Source organism: Botrytis porri, assembly GCF_014898465.1.
Source record: "Botrytis porri strain MUCL 3234 chromosome Unknown BPOR_012, whole genome shotgun sequence".
NCBI lineage: Eukaryota > Fungi > Ascomycota > Leotiomycetes > Helotiales > Sclerotiniaceae > Botrytis > Botrytis porri.
In genome coordinates this window covers 303391-328220 of record NW_024066086.1, presented here as the reverse complement: position 1 = coordinate 328220, position 24830 = coordinate 303391, and the positions used below count along the sequence as shown (strand labels likewise).

Below are 24830 nucleotides of genomic sequence, written 5' to 3'. Positions count from 1 at the left end.
AGAAGATGGTTAGAAGGTGGTTAGAAGATAGTTAGAAGATGATTAGAAAATAGAAAGAAGATATTAGAAGATAAAGAAGATGTTAAAAGATGAATAATATAGTTTATTAGTATGTACATTATATTAGTATGTACATTATTTTTATCTCAATTTATATTCTTTAATCTCAATATATAATTTATCAATTATTTATTATATAATTGAATAATAAAAAAGAAAGAATATTTTTAATTATTGAAACTATTAAAAAAAACAAAAAACTTTTAATTTGAAAGACTATTAAATTATATAATATTATATCAAAAATATTTATTTAAAGAATAAATAGAATAACTTTTATAATTGAATTTTAATTATAAAATCTGAAATTTATTAAAATAAAAAAGTAAATAATTATTTTATATATTCTTAATATAAATTTAAAAGGCTTTTCTTTTAAATTTAAAAAAATAAAAAATATAATAAATTATATTTTCGAATTGAAAGAAAGAAAAGTTATTGAAAAGCTTTGAGTATATTGATTTATAAAACGATATAAAAAATTAAAAACATATTTTAATTATATTTATAACTTTTAAAAAGCTTTTTATAAAAATCTTAAGTTTTTTAAAAAATAATTTTAATTAATTATAAATATATAAGCGAAATATAACATTTTGCATAGAGAATTTTATAATTTCAATGAAATAGACTTTATAATAAGAATTATATATATAATAATAATTATTATTAATACTAAAAGATATAATAAAAGCAAATTAGTATAATCAGGTAATCGAGAATAAGCTATAGCAATAATATATAGAAATGAAGAGGGTAAAACTATTCCCCTATTTCTAATAGTTTAAAAATAGATTTATCTTTTCAATTAATATATTAAAATCAATCTTCCTATAGACTAAACTATTAAATCTATATTTAATGAATAGACAAATAAAGAGATAGATTTAAGATGATTAAAACATTTCAATAAATATATTAAGAATTGAAGAAAGGGTAAATATTGAAATTTTAATACTAAATAAATATGAAAACTATAAATCAATAACTTTTCAAGTATATTATAAAGAGAATAATATTATATTCAAGTCATTTAACTTAACTATTTAATATTGATTATTTCAGTAATCTAAAACATTCATATAGTAATCAAATTAATAAATTTATTAAAATATATAATAATTATATTTTGAAAATTAAATTCTTTATAGCTTTTAAAACTATATATAAGAAATCAATTATTTCTTAGAATATAAAATTAAAATTTCAAAGAATAAATTTAACTTTATTTAATTCTAAAACTATATTCTCGAAATTAGATATTCAAATTCATATATTTACCCCTTTTTCTTTTAATCTAAATTAATAAATCTCTTAAACCCCTTACAATCTAATTAAAGTTCTTTTTCAATTAATATTAATTAAATCTTAAATAACTTATTATTAATTAAGCTCATCTACATTTATATTTAAGATTATACTAATTTTAATTAAAAATACAAAACAATTAACTCATAAAAACATACTTTTAAATATAGAAATTCATATACTTCAAATAGCGAATAAGATATTAAGTAAGTATTAATACATAAAAAAAACTTAATTATATTAAAGAGGAGTACTTATTGAATAAAAAACTCTTGATATATTATTTTAGTAAAAGGTTAATATTCAGATTTAATATAATAAATATCAAAAAGAGAGTAAATTCAATGGGAAAGCATCTTCTATTTAATATTACAGTAAATATAAAAAGATAGATTATAATATAAGAATCTATTAAAATAATATAATAGATTATAAATTGTTAAATTCTAAATAATTTTAATTAATTGATTTAATTGTTATTAAATAATATAAATTTAAAAGTGTAAATTGAGGTAAAAGTGGTGTACACACTGATATAATACATGCATTAATAAACTATGTTATATTAGATTAGATTAGATAAGTATATATAATTATAATAACTAGGGATATCTTATAAATGATTCTAGACCCTAACTCTAATAATGTGACTAATATCTTAGGACTCAAAGACATATATCTGTTTAGTTATACTCAAATATTTACCAGATATTTACCTATGTACATATCTACCCAAGTATATAAAGATAAAGAGGCTATGTAATATCTATCATCTCTTAGATATCCTTTCTAGCGTTAAGATTGATCCAGACCAACGCCAAAAGTGTAAACAATGAAGCCAAGCCAAGCAAGCACACACACTCATTACATGAGATACACGAATGCGAATGCGGTTTGGTGGAAATTGAGCTGGCCTATCCTATCGTATAACTATCGAGTCTACCAAGACATCAAACCAGATACAGGATAATGAGTATAATAATCCTACATGAGCTACGAGGTATACTGTGGGTATTGGTGGAAATCGAGTAAACTTTCCCAATCAAAATCCATCATTTATAGGCTTGCCAACGATAAGATGGGGGAATCTTCAGCCTTTCCCTCAAACAGCCTATTCATCTCCAGTCAGATATGCAACAAAATCACGTGATGATAGTAAAATCCACTGATTCGAATGGAGATTTCAAGGTTAGTTATTAATAATTGTTAGTAGTAGTAGGTCACTTATTATTATTATTAAGCATTCAAGGCGACCATCGAAAATTCGTAGTTCAAACAAGGGTTGCATGAATCGAACCAGGATGCTCAAGATCAGAGAAACCTTAATAATAATAATAACAAGTCGGACATTGACGTGAAAAAGCTTACTTATCACTTATCAAATCAATCTGGCTAGCCAAACGAGTCAAAGGGAGGAGCTTCATTCTCAATGCTGTTGTTGTTACCTATGTTTAATGAATCTTCTCTTCTTAATTGGATACCAAACTTCATGTAATCTGGCTCTCGATCTGCCTTTCTCTCTTTTTTTTCTTTCTCTCTTTCTCTCTTTCTACAACCATCAAATCGAACCGGTGCCATGTCGACTTCCCCGGAGCAGGAGGCATCAGTCTCATCTCCAAACGATGCGACCGCTCCGCAAAATAATCCCACCAACACCACGTCTGGAGAAGTCAAGGGGAAGGGTGCCGAGAAAACAATCTCATGTGTCTCGTGCAGACGTAGGAAATTGAAATGCGATCGAGTAAAGCCCAAATGCGGGACATGCGGCAGACTAAGACACGAGTGCGAATACCCCGAGAGGAGGAGAAACATAGGTACCAAGAGGAGAAACATGAAGGAACTGGAAGCTAGATTGGCACAAGTTGAAACTCAACTCGTGGCAGAGACGCAACAACTCGCTGCGAATAATGCGAATAATGCAAAAAACGCGAACAATGCGATTGAGATGAACGTGAATTTACATGCGAATGGGAATATGAATACAAATGCAGATGCCCACCCGGACTGGGACACTATGAACATGGATATGGATATGAATTTCACAGATGGGGGAATACAAAATATAGGATATGATATCTTGAGTGGAAATATCGGCGCTGGATCTTCAGTACCAATCGGAGACTACTTTTCCCAAGAAGTCATAAGTTTAGGACTACAAGAACCTCTGCCTCCTGATAATCTGATGGATGAATTGTATGTTTGAATTCTGGGTGCAAGCAATAGACATATGCTGATGGAGCAGATTCCAAACATATTTCGAAAGATTCCATCTAACTTTACCTATGATACACAAGGGCCGATTCTATGCCGCTCTCAGTATGCCACCAAACCATAGACCACCAATTGCTTTGCGATATGCTATGATGACGGTAGCAGCATGTATGAATGTACCCCCCTTCTGCACCACAAAAGCTAACAGGATCAGCACTGTCGGATAACTACCAGAGTTATGCTGAAATCTTTTACGAGAGGGCTAGAAGATACGCTGAGATTACAGAGATGAAGGTGTGTCTTTTAAGAGTTGATTTGATTTTCTTGATGTTGATGTGATTCAGGGACAAGGAGAGGGTTTGATGTGCATACCAATTGTTCAAGCTTGGTCAATCATTAGTAACTACGAGGCCACAAACGCTTATTTTGGTCGAGCATGGATGAGTACAGGAAGATGGTAAGTTTTCCAATGCACCTCAAGATGTCATACTTACAATTCAGTGCACGATTATGTCATATGCTTTCGCTGCAAAGGCTTGACGCAGAGGGACCTTTTGGAGGGAAAAAATTACTACCTTCATCGAAGGATTGGATCGAACAAGAGGAGCGACGAAGGACATTCTGGGCAGCTTACTATGGTGACAGATGGGCTAGCTGTGCTACTGGATGGCCAATGATGTTTGATGAGGAAAAGGTATGAATATATTTCGTTGACAGAGCATAATACTAATACTTACAGATTGATACCAACCTACCATGTTCCAACGAAGCCTTTGATTTAGGGGTAAAGGAGAACTCATGCTCGTTAGCGGCTGCTTTAACCCCTGACGGTGCTTCTACAATATCATCGTTTGCTGGAGTGATACTGTCAGCATGTCTGTTCGGTCGCAATGCCCAGCACATGCTTAAGAGCGGTCCAGAAGAAGGCGCCAATGATCTCGCCAATGGTGCATTCTGGAAGACTCATAGGAAAATGGACAATATATTGTCTAGTACATTCATGTTTCTACCTGATCACCTTAGATTACCTGCTGGATTGAGGGATCCAAACATTGTTTTTTTTCACATGAACATACATTGTGCAACAATGTAAGTACAATGCTAGATAATGATGTTACTTTCTAACAATGAATTAGCTGTTTACATCAAGGGGCAGTCATGACTGCTGAGCGAGAAAACATCAGTCAATCATTTATAAGACAAAGCGAAGCGAGAAGTTTGATGGCGGCCGAAGAAATAACGAATCTGATGCGCCTTATCAGTCATCTAGATGCATCCAAGGTACGTTCTCTCGTGGATAACATTTTCGTGAGAGAGGTTTTAATGTCAAATAGATGAGTTCATGGATAGGCTTTTGTCTTTATGTTGCTTCTGGTGTTATCCTCCAGGATACAAGGAGGGATAGACCAAATCCACAAAGTGCCAGCAATTTGGAGTTTATGATGTCAGCCATGAAGGCGGTTGGAAAGAAGCACATCATTGCGAAACACTTTACTGCTCAACTTGAACTTGAGATGAACACACAGAGAGTCGATCGCAATGACATGGCAAGTAGTCTTTGTGATTTGCATAACTCTCCAGAAGTAGACGACCCGGATGTTTGCGTTTTCCCTCATACCTACCGAAGAAAAGGTCCAAAGGATGAGTCTCGTAGCTCAATTGATACAGGTCAAGCAAGAAGCATGTCCGCCAATACGCCCCCTCAAGTTACACAACCACCACCATACGAGGCCTTCTCAAAAATAGCACCTGCCTGGCCCTCTACAGCAAGCTTCCCTCCACAACTAAACCAGCAAGGGGATTCAGGAAGTGAAACGATTGAAACTGACTTCAGTCACCCTCAAACTGGAAATACACCTTCTTCAGAATCTTCGACTTCCAACACAACATACCCGTATCGCAATACTAAATCTACGGACTCGAATTCGAATTGGATTTTCGATCCAGAGGCGACACGATATATGGTAGATCCGTTGTCGTTGAATGGCTCGAATCGAGACATGGGGCATGAAGTGCAGGATAATTTGTTATTGAATGATTTGTTGAATGGTGCAACTGTGAGTTTATTTTATTTTATTTTATTTTCGTTATTTTTGTGTGCTAGGGTATAAGAGCTCTTGCGTTGGACATCAACTAATGAATACATAATTTAGTGGGATAACAATTATCAACATGTTGGCCTAGACTCACGGCATGCTAGTGGATAGGGGGGAACTTTTTTGTGGGATGTGGAGGAAACTTGTATAAAACGTATATATATCTATACTTAGATTTCGGAATATTAGACAAGATTTCCACTCCTTCAACTTTGAATCCCACATTCGTTCACCTAACTAGTTGTCACATTCACTTTTGACACATTCATGGCATTAATGATGCCTTCGGCTCGATATACATCACTCCAATCATTGTATTATGATTTGTCGATATATACATGAGTTTGAGTTTGTTTTTGCCCGGTTCTGGAATTGTGATGGGATTCTTTTCACGATTCACCTGGATATGTATAGATTGTTGCTTTTACTTGTACTACTTTTGGGGGGGTGATTAGAGGTCTAGTTTTGAATTTTCGATGGGGGATTTGGGGTTTAATTGGGTGCTGGGTGCTGGATATTGGGTATTGGGTATTGGGTATAAGGTACTAGGTACGAATTGTAGGTACGAATTGTAGGGATTTATGAGGATTTAAAGGTATTTATTGCCGATATGGGTGATGGGTGAGGTATGGCTTGATGATTGAGTGTTTGGGTTTGGTTGATGTGAGAATGGAATGGAATGGAATGGAATGGAATGGATGGTACGGGGAGGAAGAGGAAGATTGAAGAGTGTGTAGGGTGTAGGGTGTAGGAGAGTGTATGGGGGTGAGAGGCTACAAGAGAAGTAATGGTAATGGTGGATGGCGAGGTTTTGGTTGAGGTTAGTTGATTCGGGATGTGAGATAGATGGGATGGGATGGGAGAGGTCTTGGAAGAGGGGGTGGATGAAGGAATAGAAATGCTTGGGGCATGTAATGAATGGATTTGTATTGGAAAAACTTTTTGGAAGGGGGGGATACTGTTGTGAATATGAATATGAAATGTTTGGAGTGATGTTTGAGAAGGGATGCGAGGTACGTAGAGGGTTTAGATAGGGAGGAGGGAGGTAGGGAGGTCCTAAGTTTGTTCTCCAGTTCCCGCCCCTCGCTATACGACGCCCTTGATCAAATATTCACTAGAAAACTTACTCATCAGTAGGATTCTGTCCATTTTGACTTGGGAAGTCTGAAGTCTAAAGTCGGTTAGAAATGTAAGATTGACATTCCGAGAGGAGGACATCTAATATAACTTTTACATCAATGTGAGGGATGTTGGTTGGATACCTAGTCTTCTATCTTATCGCATTGGTTTGTTCTTGTTCTGTCTCTACTAGCTATGGAAGTTCCTATATCCTTTCTGTTACGACTGGGTATTTAGAATGGTGAAAGTTGAATGCGCTGGTATCTCGGATCTATACTGGTGTACCTTACTTATACTTGATTTGCTGCTTCGAGAAAAAGAAAAATCAGAAGATAGCTTGAGGTTATTATCTATTTTCCTCGGCTACCTAGTTACTTTTATGTATTCATTTATTTTAGAGTATCATAACATAGGTATATAATCATTGAAAAGAAGCTCAAGTATCGTACCGCACACCTAGGCAGTGGAGATATCAAAAACACTCGTCTGATGACTGTAGATCGTTATGTTGAGAGCTTTTCATAGCTCAATTTGCGTCAGGGGAAAGAGGAGTTCGCATCGCAACTCAGGGGTATATTACCTAGCATCTATCCATAGAAACTAAGTTCTACTAAATATAAATGATTGAATACCTTTGGCTATCTGCATTCAAAAACCCTGCGCGATATAACTCTTCTCCGGAGCCCATTGACTAGGTATCTCCATGCGTTCTCTCGCGTAGTTTCTCGATATTATACAGATGTACTCTCCCCATCACCAATCTCGCTTGCTTGATTTCCAATTTCCACTTTCCATCCGTTCTCATCACTCCATCGCTCTTCCCATTCCTTAGTATGAACCATCTACTCTCCCGATCATTCATAAAACAAACATAGTTTCGTACCACAGGCACAGAGCACCGTTCTCCACAACCCCCCTTCTCTCTCCCCCTCTCAAAACGCCCGAAACCCACAGAATCTCACGTTCGCCAACAACAAACATCATCATCCTAAATGCCGTATTCACAGCACACGATAATCAATCAGTTCACATACTCTACTCTACTCAAACATCATTCATTCTCGAAATCATACCTGGGTATTGGGATTCATAATTTCATCGTATCATAATACCATATGTCAACAATCGTCTACTCCACCACAACGAACACGGTGACAGGATAGAGAGATCAAGAGATTACATGATAAGATTACATATAATCGATAACATAACTTACACGCAGCCAAGGTGGTCATTTGTAAACCTCAAGCATCCATTCTTAGCTCAGATGAGACAGAAAAGGTAAAGTAAAGTGAAAGGAGAGAAAGAGAGAAGAGATTAATTAGTGATTCTTGGGATTATATTCTATCTTCTATTTCTTTCAGAGGAGAACCAGGTCTGTGGAATTGGAGACTTGGAAATTTGGAGATGGAGGTCTTGGGTTGATCACCTGCATGAGTCTTAGTGACTGGTTTTCTTCTTCGAGGCGTGCGTCTAACTACAGATTTGATAGCTAGGGTTTCCAGAGATGTGTGATGGGTTTGGCGGGACCTGATGCTGTGAGTTATAAGAATTGGTGTTTTTTGGGAGGAGTCAATGATTCGCTATCTCATTCGAAATTATCCCATCGTACGCGTAGTAAAGGTGAGGACTAAAGACTTGATTGATGCAAGATCGCAGACAGTGTCTCACCACTCAACATTTCCTCATTTTGGTAGGGAATTCTGGGGAGCTATCGGTTTCTCCATCACCGCAATTGCTATATCTATACATACCAACACAGTATGGAGTTCACACTTCCGACCGTTCCACTGACGCATCAGAGCCTCTTAATTCCACATTCCGCCCTCTAATAGCATCAATCTCCTCCTCCATCAACCTAATCCCAAAAAGCTCCTTAATAACCTCCACCCTCTCACTCTCACTCTCACAAACCCTAACCAACCTTGTCTTCCCCCCCATATTCTCCTTCACCAACCCATTAATCAACATTCTCTTCCCCACAATCTTTGTTTTCCCCTCCTCATCCACTCCCGTCACAAAAGCCACAATCAAAACATTCTTCGTCTGAAAATTCCTGTCACTCACATTCGTACTCACAAAATAATTCATGATATCGAAATCCTCAGGGAGGAATTCATGTTCACTGAATGCGTACCAAGCATTCCATTCTTTGTCAGGTCCGTTGCGATATTGATATATCCAGAGAGGTTTTGATTGATCGGTTTGTTGCGAGATGGGTTCGTACACGAGACGGATTTCTTGGGTGCCGAGATTGTGGATTGAGTGGCCGGAGATGAGGGGGAGGGGCTTAGTGGCTCCATCGCCGCCGAAGGCGACGTCGATCATGTATTTTTGGGTGTCCGGGAGGGTGACTATGTTTACGATGTGGAACCTGAGGGGTGTTAGGTTTGAGGGGTTGAGGTTGGATTTGTGTTGGTGTTGTAAGCGAGGGGTGTTGAAGGTAAGTGAAGGGTTGTATGTCATCTTACCAGCCAATGTAATTTCCCCGTGGAACACCATCATGTATGGATCTACGTCTTATTCTGACACCGGCGGTATATACTTGGAAGCCTAGCGCTCTTAACACGTGATTGAAGAACGTGCTACCTTCTAAACAATATCCGCCTCTTCCTCGAGCATTGATTATGATTTTTGTGAAGAGTGCTTGAGGGTCTAGAGATACCGAGTGATCGGGTGAGTAGTGTAGGAGTAGATTTTCATAAGGAATAGTGGAGATGTGATGGATGTGTAGAGATGTTAGATAGTCGAGAGTAAGTGTAGGACTATTTCTTCGTCGATATCTTGAGGGGAGAGAGATGTACTCTTCGTATAGGTCAACTTGTTCAGAGGAGTATGCAGAAGCCATTTTGAAATGTAAAAAGTTGTTTGTATCTTGACCAGACTGAGCTCTTTACCTGTGCTTAGCGGTTGTATAGGTACATATATGTACAACATACTTCACCGTATGAGTCAGGACTCACATTCTGTTGCATATGCCGGATCGGATTATCTAAGAAAACCTGTGATTCAAAATGATGGGAGTATAACCCAGTAGATACATGCCAATGATATGATGAACAGTGAGGTTGATTGTTCAAAGTGGGACCGAAAAGACGTGCTCACCAGCCACATGTGGCTTGAGTCTAAATAGAGATGAGAGGCATTTCGTCGCAAAATCTCATTCATCTCGTATTTGTAAGATTACGAAATTCATATATCGATTGAGGTGTATGATATTAGCGACAGAGATTTTTGCTGCCCAACATCTCCAGTATGAGAGATAACTATCTTCTCTTTCCTCGGTAAGAGAGCACTTGTTCAACTACCCGACTGGGTCATCAAACGCGTCCTTCTCCAGAGCCACTCGCGAGCTCTGACCCTTATAACCCCTTTTCCGATCTCCAAACCGAAGAAATATTCTCATCACCCATGCAATCATCGCCGTTGAGTTCCCCAAATAACCTGCAAGATGTAGTTTGTTATCACATCCATCGTTGTGAAGATTGCAGATCCATAGCAATTGATACTTTGAAGGTTTGTTTCAGAGTACTCGAGTAGCCAATGAGAAATCATTGTGTTCAAAGGCTTTCGATTGGAGCCACCATAAACCGGTATGAGCGAAGTTTAACTCTCATAAGTCTCGTCTGATGTAACCTTGTTCCCTTTTAAGGGTCGATCGAAGGTTCCGCCTGAGTGTCACAATGATGATCTTACGCGTTTGCGGAGTATCTGTGCAGTCGATGGTACTAATCGGGAACGAGACTTCCATAGTTTGGGATTGAACGGTTGGACGATGCCTCGGAAATCTAAATTCTTGTCTCGAGCATGGATTGGCAATGGCAATATTCTTCATGGTGAGAGAGAGATGGTCTTTTTGAAGAGATTTTTTCTCCATGTCTTACATTATTTCTCCACTCGATCGAACGAACATCCTTCATTCAAACGAACGAACAAATCAACTCTCATCATTCTTATGCATCTTCGTCAATGGATCAAAAGATTGTGATCATGACTATGGTACCGTCGAAAGTAACCTTTCTCAAAGTAGTAATGCTCACGAAGTTGTGGGGATACGCCCCAACTAGTCCTAGTCAGATCGTTAGTGCTCGGAGAGTATTCATACCAATGGAATGGCATGAAGCTAAGAAACTAACTCGGGATTTCCATGTCCTTGGTTTCGTAAAGTTTTATATGTCTTGCCTGTGTTGCTATTTTCACATTCCATATACAATCATATCCGATACATGCAAGATGCATTCTCCAGAATATCTACTCGGTCTTGCCAATATCAATCCGGAATTAGAAGAGGTACATAGTAACATATACTCTATTTGTGACTTCTGCTTTGATACTAACAGAAATAGATCTTGAAGATTTCACCAGTGAAGCAGAGAATTAACGCCGATACCGATGTTCCAGAACTAAGAAAACGCCTTCTGGCGACGAGGAAAGAACTTGTTGCAAGCAACACAGCATCATTAAATCACGCTTCATTCATCGAAGAAGATCGTCAAATACCAGTTCGAGATGATTTCTCCATCGGAATCAGAATACACAAACCGAAGAATCCTCCCAGTGGAGGTAGCCCTGTCTTCGTAGTCTACCATGGTGGTGGATTTTGTTTAGGAGGGTTAGATAACGAAACTATTCTATGTAGACAATGGACGGAGCTGGGGGGAGTGGCGATAAATGTTGATTATAGACTTGCACCCGAATATCCATTTCCTACAGGTGTGAATGATGCTTATGATGCTTTAAAATGGGTAAGTGTTCTGTCATACATGACACTCCTGGATATATACTAACGGATTCGATAGACTGCTTCAAATTTAGAAGAGCTTGGAGTCAACCCAACAAAAGGGTTTCTGGTGGGAGGAATCTCAGCCGGTGCCAACTTTGCATCTATAATTTCACATTTATATCGAGATGAGAAAATATCTCCACCATTAACTGGCGTTTATCTATCAATTCCTCCCGTCGTTTCCCGCAGAGTGGTACCAGAAAAGTACAAGAACACATACTTGAGTCTCGAACAGAATAAAAATGCTCCGTTATTGGATAGGGAAATCGCAGCAACATTCGACAGTAAGTCATACCTATACTTTACTCCGATCCACCTTTCCTAATCAATTAGAACTCTATGCGGCAGGAGAACCATCACATCTATTCACCCCAGTATTATTCGAATCTCACAAGGACTTACCCCCGACGTATTTTCAAATTTGTGGTCTGGATCCCCTTCGCGATGAAGGATTTATATACGAAGATATATTAAAAGAGAGCGGAGTTGAAACCAAGACAGATGTATACCCAGGTTTATCGCATGGTTTTTGGTCCTGGTTTCCCGAAGCGGAATTCACCAAGAAGTTCATAGAGGATTGTAAGAATGGGATGCTGTGGTTATTGGAGAAATCATCGAGATAGTGGGAGTAGATGACTGAATGTATATATATGATAATCGCAGAAATTCTGCATACTAGATACTAGATACTTCCAGGTTCTTGACTTGAATCGCATACATACCTTGCGCTTACTGGAATGATGATATCTTCAGCTCGCAACACGGTACTCTAATGTAAATCGCAAATCGTAAATCGCAAATCAAATCTCGTGCTGTTCTATGAGTTAGTGATAATTTGGATACCACATCACAATCTCCAAATCCCATTCTCATTCTACAAGATCCAATAACTGCAGTAGATCCTAGATCTCACCCAAACTACCTCACCCGATCTCAATATTCAAGACTCTCAACCCCGACAATTCCATCCCCTTGGAACAATAGCCATCAATCTACCAACAAAAAATAAACAGATCCTCGCAAAACCTTTATTTTTCCATGTACACACAATACATACAAGTTAATTCTTGGAGATATTACTGGTGGGGTCAGCTGACTATGAACTAATAGGCGGGGAGAATTTCAGAGGCGTCCTTTGTATTCACGAATATGGATATGGATGACTACTCGGTACTGAGGCTGTTGTCGCTTGTTTTTGTTGATACGTCCACGATACCTGGTAATTTATCTTTGCACCGTGGACTTTATGATTTGTGATTTTTGATTTTTGATGTTTTATTCTTTGGTTTGAATTCTCTATAAAGATGTTAGGCTTCTGTTTCCGTGTACAGTCTGCCACTATGGGATATTTACATCTATAAACAGGTACGCGACTCCGATGTCTATATGATGGGAATATACCGAATGACCATATACAATCCGGATACGAAAACACAGCATCTTGATGAAAATTCAAACCAAGATAGATTTATGATCTCAGATCTATCATTACCCGGCACCCAAAATCATCCATAACACCAATACACCTCCAACCCAACAAAAAGAACTACGATCCAAACCAACCATCTACTCTCTCCACAACCACTTCTCCAACTCCTCCTCACTCACCCCCATCGGAATATCCTCCACCCTACTCTCCCACCTCTTCGACTCCCCACAACTATCATCCTTCCTCGGATCCTCCATAAAAACCAACGCTTCCACCGCGCCCTCACTATCCTCTCCCTCTCCCAGAATCTTACTCTCTCTATACTTCCTCGCAAACGCGCTCGCGCGGGCTAAATCCCCATGACAATTACAAATCTGGAACGCATCCCAATAGACCCTCCCAATCCTCTGATCTCTAATTCCTTCCTCCCGATAAATTTTCTCCAGAGCTCTACACGTCCTGAGTACTTTTTCGGGGTTTTTCGTCACCGTTTCCGCGTGGCCGATTGCTTGGTCTAGCGCTGCGGCGCGGATGAGTCGCGCGTCGGATTTTTTGAGCTCCGAAGGGGGAAGGCTGCAGAGTGTACATGTACAGTCGAATTTGAAGAATTCTTTTAATTCGGCTTTGCGTTCGGAGGAGGGCCCGCCCACGTGATAGGATGTGGTGATTTCTTCTCCGGGTTGGATTTCTCGCACGGCGTGCACGAGGAATTCCTGGCGTTTGGGGTTCCAGGAGTGTTGGGTGGTGGGCAGGCAGGAATGGTTGATGCGGGAAATGTTTTTGAAGATGCCGCCGATGGGGGAGTTGGGGCCGAGGGGATAGGCGTTTGAGCGGATGATGTTTGTGAGGGGGGAGCCTTGGCCGGGATAATTGTTGTGGAGAGAGAGGTAGGCCCGTTGAGATTCTTTGGGGAGGCTCCGTAGGAGTTGCGCGAGTTGCTTTTCGGTGCTGGAGGCGGAGGTGAGGGTTTCGGTTGTGAGGAGCGGTTTTTCGGCGAAGAGGAGGGTTCCGGGGGGGATGACTTGTGTTGCGAGGACCCCTTGGCCTTTGCCGGGGATGGGCGTGATTTCCCAGTATGAAGTGGAGGGGTTGTTGGGGGTGTGCTCCGAGGGAGGTGTATCTTGGCTGGGAGACATGATGGGATGTGATATGCTGTGAGATGATACTAAAGATAATACAGGGATCCCACGGTACTTTATACTTCTATCCGGAATGTTATAGGAGCGAGATGAGCAGAATTTGTATGCGCAAACGCAAGTTACAAGAACCAGAGAAGGAGAAGAGAAAGGAAGGGATCGGATATATAAAAACTCTCGAGAGCAAATTCTATCTATCTAGACTAGGTACGTACGTGTCAATTTTCACAACTCAGAACAAGCATGATGAGATTAAAATCTTTTTTTTTCCCTTCCCTTCCCCTCCGAGTTTTACCTATGCGCTACTAAAGTTTGAGGTTTTTCCCCTTTGGGTAAAATTGTCGAGGAGGTGGAAACTTTGTGCGTGGGTCGGGCAGCGTGGATGTATGATGTAAGATTTAGGGGGGGTTGGTGATTGGGTGGGAGGGAGTGAGATCGTCGATCTTTCTTTTTGTCTTTATCATTTTCTTTGGTGTTCTGTCCTGTCCTGTCGAGATATACGGAGTATTGTACCGTCATCTTTTGAAAATAGTGCCTACCCACCTACCTACAGCTAGCAGGTGTCATGCCATGTCATGAATAAACTTAACTTTTCAAATTTTGTCAGAATTTTAGGAGGGGGACTAAGGTTAACCTTATAGCTTTGTTGAAGGTTAGTATGCTCGGTATTGTATTCTACTACGTCTCTACGCATATTTAGAAAGCACTAGTTACTACTTACTTACTGCATACCCAATTAGTGACTACGAAGTATAGTACACCAAATCCGAGCTTGGGAATACTAGGTACTTGCTAGGTAGACATCAAGATTCGGATATCCATATCCATATCCTAGGATTAACCTATCTGTAGGGCTGAATGTATCTCCGTATCACAGTAATCAACTAATATGAGTAACTACATGATAGATAGTTATTTCAAAATCAAATCTGTATTTCATTCATTTATACTTTGCATGCAATTTTTACATGCTAATTTTCTTTTCCTAGTATGTACTATGTAATAGTTTTTCTTCAGTATATGATTATGATAAAAAAAAAATTTCAAGTAGGTAATTAGAGTAGGATGATCCTATCCAGTGTACCGAGAATTGACCGTTGCAAAACTTGTGTTTTGAAAAAACTCTGCTGAAGCCGGATGGAAGTTTATTGTTGCTAGCGTGTGTACTTGGATAGGTGACACTTTGAACTACACGGTATGTACATTTGGAAATTTCTTATATGTACCAGCCAGATAGCTGTAATCTTCATACATAGGTCGGAGACTCAATTATACTTTGTTTATTTATAATAAATTTGATGACCTCTTTGCTCGCCCACAGCCGATGCCTATTGTGATTACGGTGCTATGATTTCTCTATGCTTTCCATGAATCTATCTCTATCGATGAGATCTTTCTATTGAGTTTGGTTCAAACACCATATCTGACCTCGCGAGCTGGTGTGATTGGATGCTTTTAAGGTGATGACTTATCTTGCCGGTCTTGCCGTGGTAATTATTTATCTGAAACACTTTGACTGCCCTCTTGGCAAACCAATTAACTCCTGGTTGGGGTTTTTGTTTTGGGAAAAAAAAAATCGTTCTTCCCCGATATGGTTTCCACATCTACATCCCGTAGAGAGTCATGATTGAATCACATCCTTTTCCATCCAAGCAATTTTTTAACATTGTTCATTAATTCTGACGGGGCCAAAAAACCCCCGTGAAACATGAGCCTCAATGTGCCTTTCCCATTCGTTCGCCTATCTCACTCACAAGCATGCGTAACCCCTTTCGCCTCGCCGCTGAAGTGCTACTTAAGAATAAAGCGGCAACAGGCCATGCGTGAATACCACCTATTTGTTCTTGTCCACGAATTTCCACCTTTCCTGATTTTTTGAGAAGCATGATGAGATCACGAGTCTCTGGAGCAAATACTTCTTCCGAACCATAAGTGATGAAGAAACCTCTAGTTGGACTGGCCATTCTCCACCAGTCCAAATCTTTACATGCTCCTGGTGAGATTGAGGGATCCAAGACAGAAACTCGAGATCCAGCGTATTGATGAGCATAAAGATGTAAGCTATCTACATCTAAATAGTCGCTTGAAGTATTCTTATGTTGTGGTGATTCGAGGGTCGTCCAAGGAGATATCAAAACAGCCATTGCAGGAGTTTCGGTATGTACTCTTTCAATGCTTGGTTCCGAGTTGGCAATATCTGGCCTAGCGATGTGAAGAAGCAAGCTGAGAATCAATGTTGCTCCAGCGGAATCGCCACTGACACAAATCTTCGAGGGGTCATCGGTCATTGACAAGACATACTTGTAGCCAGCAAAAGTTTCGTGAAGCTGAGTTGGATATGATTCATCGGGTACCAGGCTATACTCTAACGCGAATATGGCTGGATTTCGAAATTTTCTAGAGTCTTTGAGAAGATTTAACCATGCAAGAAGAAATTCGAGGTAGAAATAGCTTGACCCCATTGCAAATCCGCCACCTAAAAACTCTTTAGCATTTCCGAGATTGAAACACAAAAACATGAACACCTACCATGAGCATAATAAATTACAACATCTGGTTCCTTAGTTTTGTCCGCAATGATCCAAATACCTTTCACGTTGTCCTATAAACATCAATTACTTTGAGGTTACTAGCGATGGAGAGTATGTAGAAATCACCTGGTCGACCTCATTCCAATGAATTGGAGACTCAGTATATCCATGACGAAACATGCGGAACTTAAAAAAGGGCAATGCAACACCCTTTGAGAAGAAGACTCGGCCAATGTTTGCTGGGATGTAGGCAAAAGCATAACGAACACAACGGACGACTATATCTTCAAACCATGAAGCCTGTTGAACAAAAGGTGATCTCTGTTCATGAGGTGTAAAGAAGCGTTCCTTCACGAATGATGTAGGAAGATTGATTACTGCGTGATTGTTAGTACAGTGTTTATAATATGTCTATTGGATTTTGGGTATATATCATACGTAAAAAAGGCAACGCTTGTAGTCCACAACTAGCAGTCTCGACGAAGCCGACATGGATGATCAATTGGGGGGTGAGGAAGAACAGAAAGACGACAATATCTAGCCACGAAACTTGACCTAAAAACATGATGAAAAGTAAGTTGATCAACGTGACATTATTGAGAGGATGTAAGTATGAAAAGGAAGGTAAGAATGAGAGAGAAGTGTAGAAGGGAAAGTTTCTAGTAAGTCCAAGGTACTACCTACACGACAGCTGGGCAGCTAAGGGCAGCTAGAGGCAAAGCTCATTCATTCCTCAAGCCACTTCATGTTAGTCAGCATCATTAGCCACAATACCTACTTCCAGGAAGGTTGTTCCTCAATTCCGAGTGAAGTATCAAAACAACATTGAATACCTACCATAGAGAATCAGTAGTTTGCTCATACCCTGCCTGCAGTACTGCTGTTAAAAACAATGAGAAAAGCCGATGTTTGTGCAATACAAAACATCAAATCATCCTACCACTCTACGAAGTGCAGCACATATGTGATATGGTCACGTGAGTGGTATATCATCGCTCGGAACTAAAAGAGTTTAATTGCCGACCACCTTGCAAGCAATTTATGTATGGGCTGCAAGCTAAAAACTTGACATCTGCCTCGTCGCAAATGCAAACGCGACCATTGTCAAACTCAACATCTTCATTAATACCATGAGCCTCTTTGTATGACTTCTTTGCACTCATGCAAATAGAGCGCCGTCCATTCTTTTACCCTTTCTTTCCTACCTCAATATCAGGTTTATAACAAACCAGCATTAATCAGTACAGACATATCTTTCGATCTTTTAATTTCGGATTAGGAAGATCAATATGTCTGCGCCCACTGCAGCTCAAGCTGAACTCATCAGGTATGTCTTTCAAGAGTTATAGTAACAGTTGATAATGGCTCACACTGCTCCAGCTCTCTATCTCAAGATGAGATTCCAATCAAGTTGCGATGCGCCATATGTAGCAAATTAGCTGTCAATGCTTTTCGTATGCCGTGTTGTGATCAGGCTATCTGCGAGACTTGTAAGCTCACCATTTGCGCATGGAACAGTGTCAGATGTTAACATGTTAAAGGTCATTCTACTCTTCCTTCTTCTTGTCCAGTCTGCGAACACACTCCAGTGGCTTCGGAGGATTGCAAACCCCACAAATCATTACGAACCACCATCAAGGTCTTTTTGAGAACAGAGGAGAAGAAGCGCGTTGATGCTGCAGCTAAGCAAAGTAAAGAAACGCCACCAGCTACACCTGCAGATGCTCTACCAACCCCAACAGAGCCGAACAGTTTAGCCGGACCTGTTGATAGCACTCCAAACGTACAGGAAGACACCACATCTGCAAACGAAGCACAAACAGATGCCGAGTTTGCTCAACCTGCGGAGAACAATATATCACCGACAGAAACTGGCGCATCGGAGGAAGCACAATCAGAAGCGCATGATGTTCCACAACCCTCAATTGAGGTATGATTACAGTTTCACAGCTATAATTTAAACTTATAGGAACTAATATTGATTAGGAGATTGCGCCTGGACAAGAGTCTGATGGAGATGCCAAGCAGGTCGATGCGCCAGTTGACGGTGAGAAGGGCAAGGAGAATGACACTGCAGAGAAAGATGGCCAAGATGGAACAACCCAAAACGCGGCTTTTGGAAGTGGTTTTGGTTTTGATCAATCTTCTTCTGGTGGCTTTCCTGGCATGGGCTTTTCTGGCGATTTCAATCCAATGCAGATGATGATGGCAATGCAGAACGGGATGGCTCCAGGAAGTTTTGGGAATTTTCCCATGATGGGTATGTTTCTCGACAAACTATATAGCGAATGGAATACTAACTACTATTAAAGGAATGCCAGGGATGAATATGGATCCGATGACGATGCAAAATATGATGATGAATGGTGGCTTTGGTGGGGCAGGCATGGGCATGAATGGCATGAACATGGGTATGGGTATGGGAAACTTCGATGATGGTGTAAATTCTGGTTTCAATAATGGGTGGAATCCCCAACAATCATGGAATGTCGGACCAGATAATTTCAATCATCCAAATGCTGCTGGCATGGGCCCTGGTGATTATGGAGCAAATAACTCTGGTTTTCCACAAAATGCTGCAGGATTTAACCAAGGTAATTATGGACGCGCGAATCAGTACAATGACCATCAAAACAGTTACTCACAATTCCAAGGCCGTGGACGAGGTAGAGGTAGAGGTGGCTGGCAACAGAATCGGGGTGGTTATGGACATGGTTTTAATGATCACTCCCATAACTCACAACAGCTATTTGGCCAAGGTCAGCAATCTTCTGAATCATATAATGAAAACGATCCAATTTCTGCAAATTCGAAGGAAGATAATGAATCTGGGAGCGCGCCTAAAGTCGATGAGTTTGGCAGAGAGTTGCGCCAAGATACTCCTAAAGACGAAGCAGAAGGCGGTGCTGGCAGCGTTAACTCTCAGAATGTCGAATTTTCGGCGATCAAGGACGACAAAGAACACCAAATAGATCCAGAAAATGCCGCACAAGATGTCTCTTCGGGGTTCGGGAATGATGACTTTACCCCACAACCTATACAATCACTGGAGGCAAATGAATTTGCCGCTTTTGCACCAATGCCCATGATTGGAGATGGTTTCAATGCTATGTCCCCTGTAGATCCAAGTATGCGCTATTTTGGCCACCCGAGAGGTGGATTTTCACAATCACGTGGTGGTCGTGGTGGGAGTTTTACTGCCATGCAACCTCCATTTGTGAAACCTGTTGACGTACCTTTCAACGCACCCACTGGACCGAAAGCTATGCGAGAGGGACCAAAAGCAGCCCTCCCCCATGTTAGAACTCACAGTTTTTCCATTGCCGGTAAAGCTAGCGCTAGTGCGCGAGGTAGTATCAGTGGTGTTAGTGTAGCGCCAGAATCTGCCACACAAGATAGAGGACGAACTAGGTCTCCCTCACAACAGAAGGAAAAAGAAAGATCAAGGTCAAGGTCCAAATCTAAGGATCACAGGAGAGACAGGAGTAAAGAACGACGTCATAGACGCAGACATAGATCCACTTCTCGATCTCGCTCTGAAGACGAGGAAGAAAGTGAGAGAAGACGAGAAAAGAGACGAGAGGAGCGTAGACGTCGTCAACTCGAGAATGAAGCAGATCCCTCACGCAGTGCAAAAGATGCCAAGCCTGAGAAAAAGAATGAAGATGATAGGAGAAGAGATGAAGAAGATAGATCGAGATCAGCCTCACCGCAGGAGTCAAAGAGATCGAGTCATCGAAGCAGCCGTCGTGATCGCGACAAATATCGTGATAGAGAAAGAGATGATGACAAACATAGGTCATCGTCCCATAAGCATCGTTCTAGTCATCGTTCTCACCGTGATGAACGTTCCAGAAGTCGAGAACGCGAACGTAGCGAACGTGACCGCGAAAGGGAACATCGTCATAGACAAAGTCGACATGCATCTCGTGACGTTGAGGAGAGGGTAAAAGGCGACACCCCCCTTCAAACTCCTACTGAACCGAGTCATTCGTCTAGGAAGTTGTCACTCATTTTCAATGGACTCAATGGCATTGAAATTAAAGGCGCAAGCTCCCGCAACAGATCCTCCAAAGACATCGATATGCCCCTAAATATTCCGACCGGACCGAAAGGTGGCCAGCGGGATCGTGATCGTGATCGTAAACGCGAGAAGGATCGTTCAAGTCACCACACTGAATCTCGCAGCTCTCGTAGAGACTCGGAGCGAAATACTACATCTTCCCGCGATCAAGAAAAAGAACGCCCGGAGAAGAAAAAAGAAGATGTTGACCCACATACATTGGAGCGAGAAGCACGTAATAGAGAAAGATTACTGAAAGAAGCGCAGCGTATTGCAGGTCTCACAAGCGCTTTTGGCACCGGGAGAAAGAGAAGTCGCGATGACATTGATGATGGTATTGGGAAGAAGGGAAGGAAGAGGGCCAAGCGAGGCGGTGTAGCAAATAGGGACGATGGAGATGATACCGACGACGCCAGAATTGCTAGATTAGAGGCAGAGAGGGAGAGTTCGAGATGGGCCTAATTAACGCTCTTCGTGGCTCAATACCTCATTCTGTCGTGCCATATTTGAACGGAAGTTTAGGAGTCAAAAAGTACTCAGCATGAACATGGTTGACGCATGATGATGTCTCGGCTGGAAATGACATCGACATCGTGACTTTTTCGATGAATGATACAAACAGCAATTTGAATCGGGCTACATGGTCTGTCTGCATCTTACGGTCGCGAGTACCTTGGGTTGTAGGGAATGGTTAGCTTGAGTTATACCCCGCACTCCACTTTAGGGTCGATGGATGAAATGGATGATTAAATGTAGGGAGGAAGTGGACTGATTTAGCGCATCGAGCTAGTCTAGTTAGCGATGAAATAGTGGAAATATAATGATATTAATGAATTTTTAATGAATTTGTGTTGAGTTGTGATGTGTGATGTGTGATGTGTGATGTGTGATGTGTGATGTGTGATGTGTGATGTGTGATGTGTGATGTGTGATGTGTGATGTGTGATGTGTGATGTGTGATGTCTGATGAGTGTATAATTGACTGGTGTATGAGTGTATGAGTGCGAATTGGCCGGGTTTCAAGTTGTTGGCAATTTTTGGATATTAATTGTTGGATTTTAAAGTGCAATATTATGGTTTAGATGAGTGGAAGAGATGGAAGAGATTGAAGCTTTATCACGTCTACATGAGAGTTTTCTCGAAACGACAAATTATTCTCATGTCTCTTGATTCTTCAACAAGTCACTCTTATACTGTAGACTGAAAGATAATTTATTCTCTGCCCGTTAGATTTCATCACAAAATCGATGATGGAATTTATTCGAAATTAATAGATTCTAGTCTATATACCGGGAGGGTAGATTCTACTAGAGGAGAAGAGATTTTAGAGGATAGAGTTGAAGAAATGATTATACTACGAGTTGTCTTTTGATTTTTTGATTCTAGATACTATTGGGTTGATTCTATCTATATAGATACTATATTTTTCGAATTTATATAAAGTCGAAAGGGTATAAGAGTAAGGCAAGTGTGAGTGTTAGAGTATGACAATTAGACTGTGCAACGAGTACCTGCAGGGTGGATAATAATCTTGACAAATAATCCGCGAATAATTCATCTATAAAGCGGATAATTCAGAATCTAAACAGGTAATCTATAAAACGAATACAAATTACCTACAGATACTTACCTATTTATATATTATATAATTATTTATAATCTTTTATAATATTAATATAATTTTATAATTAATTTAAAAAAAGCTTTATATTTTAAACAAAAAAAGCAGAAATTATTCACTTTTTTTAAAGAATCTATATATTCACGAATTATTTATAAATAATTCGTAAATTATCTATAAATAATCTATATATTTACAAATAATCCATCTATTTATAAATAAGTGAATTATTTATAAATAATTTGCAGATTATTTATATAAAGCAAGTAATTTTAAAGCTTCAATAAATAATCCATAAAGTAAATAGAATTTCTGATGGATAATCTATAAAGCGAATTATTCGCAGATAATTCATGTGTTACGGGAGCTGCCTCTAGGGTCACGTGGAAGTGTCTAGAGATCTCTCGAGGTGGTTTAGACTAGACTTCAAGTAGGAATTCAATAAGGTTGTAACTGGTTGCAATTCTCGTAACTATAGTAATGAAACTAATGATTGTTCTTGAGCACGAAGCTCTACATTGTAATGAAACCCATTCCCTTATATAGACCTTCGTTCTCGTCTGGATAGCTTGGGTAGACTGTCTATCCTGTCTATCCACGGATAGCCTGGATAGCTTGCCTATCCTGTCTATCCATCACGTGACACTTGCCCCGTGACCTATATGATACTACTGCTTATCTAACCTGTGCTTACTAGATAACCTGTAACCGCTATCCCTCCTGTGCCTACTGTAGGATAGGTGCCAACAAAAGATATGTACCTATCTTTTAATCATTGCTTATTGATTCGGTTACCGCTATCTTTCGTTACCCTTTAATCCAACTGTCCCTACAGTGCTGTTTTCGTAGGTTCCAACACCAAGGCCTTAGGTTTATCTTATAATCCATGTTGCGGTGCGGGTACCTCCGTAACAGTTCATTCTTTATAAAATCCATTCTTCTAAAGGGTTATCATTAGCTCGAGCTACTATATAAAAAAGCTGACTATAGACTGCGTACAAATTATCTATACCCGTGGATTATCTACGAATAATTCACTCTATAGATTATCTATCAAGACTTTAAAATTATTCGCTTTGTATAAATAATTTATAGATTATTTATAAATATATAGGTTATTTGTAGATAATTTATAGATTATTTGTAAATAATTTATGGATATATAAATTCTCTAAAAAAAAGTGGAGAATCTTTACTTTTTTCGCTTAAAATATAAAGCTATTTCTAAATTATTTTCTAGTCTAAAAGTAATTTAAGCTTAGATTTATATTAATTTTTATGTTAATTATAAAATTACATTAATATTATAAAAGATTATAAATAGTTATATAATATATAAGTAAATAAATATTTATAAGTAATTTATACTTATCTTATAGATTACCTATTCAGATTCTAAATTATTTACTTTATAGACGGATTATTTACGGATTATTTGTCAAAACTATTATCCATTTTGCGAGTATTTGTTGCGCAGTCTAGCTGACTAGTAACAACAAGTGTATATAGCTTCAAGTTTCAAATTTATAACCCTAGGTTAAGTTTCAAGTATAACTTTCTATAGGATATAGTGGGAAGTGTAGGCTAGAATATGAAGTCATTCGGATATTAGTTGATTTAAGTGTGCTAGCTAGCTTACTTCGAGGGTAAGAGCTCTACTAATACTAACTAGTGCTTGCTCCCCCTGCACTAGCACCATCAGAGGCATATTTTATAACAAATTAGGCAATTGACTACCTGTATGATTGAAAGGCCATGATCAGCTCAACTTGCTATATCGTTAATATCATTGGTCACAGCAAGTACATGCAGGCCTCTGCTCGAGTTTTATAACCCCTAAATTTATAATATCCGTAATACCATTCCGGTGCGAGGTGGTCGGGTGGGGTAGCAAGATGTCAGGGTGCGTGATGGGATAAAAATTCATGCGGGTGAGTATCTCTTGGGATTAGAGTTCAATACCCTGCTCATGCTTGCTAGGAAAATTACAGCTATACTGGATCGCCGATCTGTTATATGAGACTTTTTTGGGGCCCCATATATTTATGGGGTAGAGTCCCATTGTATTGATGGTAGCATCGGACACTTACCGAAGTGGATTGATTACTATACGACGCTGTATCTGCCGAGTCCCTTAAGAAGTTATACTTAGTTCGGAGAATATCCTGAAGTGATATCGTAGTAGGGTATCTTGTGTCGGTCAATGATTGCCGACTTATGTTGTTGTCACTGAGTGGAGTAGTCTGGATGGCTGTTTGTATAGAAAAGTGGGAAGTTGATGGATGAATTTTGTTGCTTTTCTAGGCCTGGACCTTCGTTGAAGACGCGGGGGGGGGGGGGGGGGGGGGTCTGTTTAACATTTTGGCTGTCATTCAACTGACGTTATTAAATACTACTGATGTGAAGATTATTTATCGGTAAGTTTTTGACAGGTCTCTAAAATAGTTAATAACAGAGAGCTTAGAATAATCGA

The 24830-nt window shown here is 39.6% G+C and overlaps 6 protein-coding genes across 6 annotated transcripts; 3 read left to right on the top strand and 3 right to left on the bottom strand.

The window, feature by feature from the left end:
* Nucleotides 1-2944: 2944 nt before the first annotated feature.
* Nucleotides 2945-5786, top strand: EAF01_008668 (uncharacterized protein; the record flags this gene model as incomplete). The annotated part of the gene is made up of 9 exons (XM_038916924.1): nucleotides 2945-3561; nucleotides 3611-3747; nucleotides 3794-3873; nucleotides 3924-4036; nucleotides 4081-4273; nucleotides 4319-4668; nucleotides 4716-4860; nucleotides 4914-5636; nucleotides 5733-5786. 9 exons carry the CDS (start codon nucleotides 2945-2947, stop codon nucleotides 5784-5786), a joined length of 2412 nt encoding a protein of 803 aa, XP_038767318.1.
* Nucleotides 5787-8564: 2778 nt separating this feature from the next.
* EAF01_008667 (uncharacterized protein) lies at nucleotides 8565-9642 on the bottom strand (the record flags this gene model as incomplete). Its single annotated transcript, XM_038916923.1, has 2 exons — nucleotides 8565-9168; nucleotides 9266-9642. 2 exons carry the CDS (start codon nucleotides 9640-9642, stop codon nucleotides 8565-8567), a joined length of 981 nt encoding a protein of 326 aa, XP_038767317.1.
* Nucleotides 9643-11027: 1385 nt separating this feature from the next.
* EAF01_008666 (uncharacterized protein) lies at nucleotides 11028-12200 on the top strand (the record flags this gene model as incomplete). The annotated part of the gene is made up of 4 exons (XM_038916922.1): nucleotides 11028-11084; nucleotides 11141-11539; nucleotides 11594-11861; nucleotides 11911-12200. 4 exons carry the CDS (start codon nucleotides 11028-11030, stop codon nucleotides 12198-12200), a joined length of 1014 nt encoding a protein of 337 aa, XP_038767316.1.
* Nucleotides 12201-13143: 943 nt separating this feature from the next.
* EAF01_008665 (uncharacterized protein) lies at nucleotides 13144-14142 on the bottom strand (the record flags this gene model as incomplete). The annotated part of the gene is made up of 1 exon (XM_038916921.1): nucleotides 13144-14142. The coding sequence occupies one exon, from the start codon at nucleotides 14140-14142 to the stop codon at nucleotides 13144-13146; it is 999 nt and encodes a 332-aa protein (XP_038767315.1).
* A 1715-nt stretch (nucleotides 14143-15857) lies between these two features.
* On the bottom strand, nucleotides 15858-17238 carry EAF01_008664 (uncharacterized protein; the record flags this gene model as incomplete). Its single annotated transcript, XM_038916920.1, has 4 exons — nucleotides 15858-16618; nucleotides 16672-16744; nucleotides 16800-17050; nucleotides 17112-17238. The coding sequence occupies 4 exons, from the start codon at nucleotides 17236-17238 to the stop codon at nucleotides 15858-15860; spliced, it is 1212 nt and encodes a 403-aa protein (XP_038767314.1).
* Nucleotides 17239-17668: 430 nt separating this feature from the next.
* On the top strand, nucleotides 17669-21557 carry EAF01_008663 (uncharacterized protein). The gene is made up of 5 exons (XM_038916919.1): nucleotides 17669-18000; nucleotides 18054-18163; nucleotides 18215-18603; nucleotides 18660-18933; nucleotides 18986-21557. Exons 1-5 carry the CDS (start codon nucleotides 17963-17965, stop codon nucleotides 21196-21198), a joined length of 3024 nt encoding a protein of 1007 aa, XP_038767313.1. The 5' UTR covers nucleotides 17669-17962; the 3' UTR covers nucleotides 21199-21557.
* The last annotated feature ends 3273 nt before the right edge of the window (nucleotides 21558-24830 follow it).